The sequence below is a fragment of the Sphaeroforma arctica genome, assembly GCF_001186125.1.
Source record: "Sphaeroforma arctica JP610 unplaced genomic scaffold supercont1.56, whole genome shotgun sequence".
NCBI classification, from domain to species: domain Eukaryota; class Ichthyosporea; order Ichthyophonida; genus Sphaeroforma; species Sphaeroforma arctica.
This window is the reverse complement of record NW_014040502.1, coordinates 175,931-179,615: the sequence shown is the minus strand read 5'-3', so window position 1 is coordinate 179,615 and position 3,685 is coordinate 175,931. Positions and strand designations below refer to the sequence as shown.

The 3,685-nt window shown below is 42.1% G+C and overlaps 1 protein-coding gene across 1 annotated transcript in view; it reads left to right on the top strand.

The window, feature by feature from the left end:
- Positions 1-951: 951 nt before the first annotated feature.
- SARC_01440 (hypothetical protein) overlaps positions 952-3,685 on the top strand; it is a gene marked incomplete at both ends in the record, with an annotated part of 6,994 nt that continues 4,260 nt past the window's right edge. The window contains 5 exons of the mRNA XM_014304861.1: positions 952-979; positions 1,043-1,195; positions 2,005-2,189; positions 2,330-2,476; positions 3,011-3,091. Coding sequence (XP_014160336.1) covers positions 952-979; positions 1,043-1,195; positions 2,005-2,189; positions 2,330-2,476; positions 3,011-3,091 — 594 coding nt within the window. The remainder of the gene's footprint in view (positions 980-1,042; positions 1,196-2,004; positions 2,190-2,329; positions 2,477-3,010; positions 3,092-3,685) is intronic.

Sequence of the window (3,685 nt, the reverse complement as noted above, 5' to 3'; positions counted from 1 at the left end):
TATATAGATATAGATATAGATATAGATATAGATATATATATATATATATTCTATATATATATATGTATGCATGTGTGTGCATGTGTGTGCATGTTTGTGTACCTGTGCACGTGGATATATGAGTGTATACATGCATTTGTGTGCATGAATGTGTATTTGTACACGTGTGTCTATGTCTGCGTCCGGGAATGTATAGGCGTAGCAATGAATATGGGTGTAGTTGTTCCTGCTTGTGGACGTATGCGTCTAAGAGCACAGCTGTGTAGTTCGGTCTATTTCAGACGGTTGCTTCTCTATCCGTTAAACGCTTATCTTCCTCAAAGCACCTGATTTCAGTCTTACGACGACTACTTTATATGGAAAGTACTTTATATGAAAAGTACTTTATAAGGAAAGTACTTTATTTGAAAAATACTTCACATGGAAAGTACTTTGTATTGGCATTCCACTTCCATTGTTTTGTACCTACAAGACCCACACTTCCGAGTTGTGTACACAGGGGAATATTATAATATACCTACAACCATAAATATACCTACAACCATACGATGGTGTTCGCAAGCCACTGCACACCCGTGTGCATAACTACCTACACTCCCATCGCCTCCAAGTTAGTGTGTGGGTTTTTGAATGATTGTATTCGTGTGTGTGTTAATGTGTAGGTATATGAATGAGATTTGTGTGCAACCACAAGTCAACTGACAGTCCCACCCAAACGAATAAACAACTTCCGATATCTCACCCATTTGCCCATCAGAGATCCCTTCGCGCGCAGAACTGCCGATTGCATTGGTAATGTATTTGGCCTCTTTTAAGCCCAAAAAAATAAAACAAATACACATATGAACTACTGTCAACTTGTTCCACGTAGTGGGCTGAGGCGTATCTCCTACATGCATACGTGTAATGATACTCAGAACCACAAGCACATGACACAGAAACACTGCGTACATGGGTGTACCCACTATCTGGGCCATTGGTAGAAAACCTCTAAAATCCTAAAACCCTGTAACCCTAACTTCCTGCTTCGTTCTATTTATAGGTTCCGATGGAAAGATGTTGTCGTCTCTGACTGATCCAGATCTGGTGTTTGCTCAGTTGCTAGACACGTCATGGTCTGTTCCTGGTTTATTGGACATTGTGGCACAGGCAGCCAATCCACCGTACAATTCACTCATCGATACAGGAGCACTGAGTATGTGTTGCAAGTGTGTCTGGGCGTTATGCCTGTCGCAAACGTGCACATATGTATATGTATATATATATGTGTGTGTGTGTGTGTGTGTGTGTGTGTGTGTAAGTACGTGTTTTGTGTGTGTGTATGTGTATGTGTGTCTGTGTATATGTTTATATATATATATACATATATATATATGTGTGTGTGTGTGTGTGTATTCCATAGTACTTCACCTACCAGGGCATGCTCTCGGGGTATCAGACAGTGTGGCGCAAGTACATATCCTTTTATAGAGTGTACGCCTGTGTATTGGTGCGCTGTATATAGGTTGTGATTGTGTTTCTACCCTATCTCCTACACTCCATAGGACTGTATCTGTGAATGGCTGTCCTACTCCATTGTGAGACAGGTCACATTGTGAGAGTGGTGCGGGTGCATTTATGCCTGCTCATTATCACCGGGTCATAGATATTACATATCTTATCCCATGTAACGGTACATACTTCTATTTTCTTGCTCTGTCCTTTTTCCCATTTTCGGCCTGTCCAATCTATAGGTGGCGTGGTCCGGGCTGGTGCACGGCTTGTCTCATTGCGAAGGGGTTGTGCTATCAGATACAACTCCACTCCTACCCCATACAATGTGCTCGTGCCCATGACATATCTACGTATATAGAGATATATACGTATGTGCTGCTGTGCTTTACTACATGGATGAATACCCTCAATTTATCCAAGCCCATCCCTGCACTCTCTGGCCCTGGCCATATATTTAAATACATGCACTTATGCACCTACTCATATCACCTCACGCTATCCATATGCCAGTTACGGGCTTGTCTAATCTGGAGGTAGCGCGGTATCTGCTGATGCATGGCTTAGCTCATTGTAAAGGGGTGGTGTTCTTGGATGATATGGATCGCAAGATGATTCTCATCCGCAGCTCAATGAAGGTGGTACCCCTCAATCACTCCGGTATAGAGGAGAATAAACGCTTCGCATTCTACGATCAGGTGGGTGGGTGTATGTACGTATATATATATATATATATATATATATTACTTACATGTATTCCTACTTCGTACTCAATATTCCATGTACATAGCTCACGTGTGCTCATATACATCCCCATGCTCGTTCACACCCACTCTAGGTGCATACGACAGGTATGGATATACCACATAAGCCTAATGCCGTGGCTGCGTTGACTTTGGGCAAAGACATGACATTCCGTGACTTTGCTCAGGGTGCTTACCGTATGAGAGGATTTGGCATTGGACAAACTGTACACCTGTTCTTGGTAAGTATAGACATCCGGGAGGCTTTGTGTCGTAAATCATTGTAAGTGTCGTTAAATGTGTCGTATTTTTGTGTGTGTGTGCTATGAGAGGCCTTGGTAAGGGACAATCCGTACACCTGTTATTGGTAGGTAGTCATAGCTGTTTGCGTGTAGCACCGATATATAGTTTGGTTATTTACAAGGGTTTAAGGTTGATTCATCCTTTCCTGTCATTTGGGAACGCGTCTCCAAGTGCGACACTAGTTGACCCGAATTCGGTACTAAAACCCTAGCTCGGCTGACTTCAAACCCTAAACCCTAAAACCACATACAAACTGATTTTATTTCTCGCCTTATAATCCAAATGAAGTCGGTACTATAGCTCGGCTGAGTTCGTTGTCTGCGTTTATTAGCTAGTTTTCATTTTTATTTATTTTTTCGCTTGTAATATAAATATATCATGAACTGTCTGTTTCTCTCTATAAGCTGCTATTTTTTTCTTTTCTTTTTCTCGCTTGTCATATTAACACACCATGAACTGTCGTCCTCTCGCAGATCCCCGTCATACGGAAACTCATCTCCAAGCACTGCGCTAAGGCAGGCATGCACATGCCCACACAGATCAACACCACAGTCGTAAGTCACACTCCCTCATTCCACTCTCAGTACCAAGGCCAAATGTGTACATATGTATGTACAGATCAACACCACAGTCGTAAGTCACAGTCCCTCGTTCTACTCTCAGTATCAAGGTCAATTGTGTGCATATGTACGTACAGATCAACACCACAGTCGTAAGTCACAGTCCCTCATTCCACTCTTAGTATCAAGGCCAAATGTGTGCATATGTATGTACAGATCAACACCACAGTCGTAAGTCACACTCCCTCATTCCACTCCCAGTACCAAGGCCAAATGTGTGCATATGTATGTACAGATCAACACCACAGTCATAAGTCTCAGTCCTTCATTCCACTCTCAGTACCAAGGCCAAATGTGTGCATATATATGTACATGTGTATGAATCGTTTTTCAATTTGTGCATGAGTATGAGTCGCTTTTCAATGTGTGTATGTGTATGTGCATGTATAGGCATTGTTGTACTTATTGTCGTATGTAGTATATGGCTTTGCACCGAATGTCAAAACCAGCTGTTTTATGTCTGTGTGCCTCTTAACTATGCGTATAGGTCCCATCAAATGAGTTCTATGAAAGGTCTGTGTGTGAGGT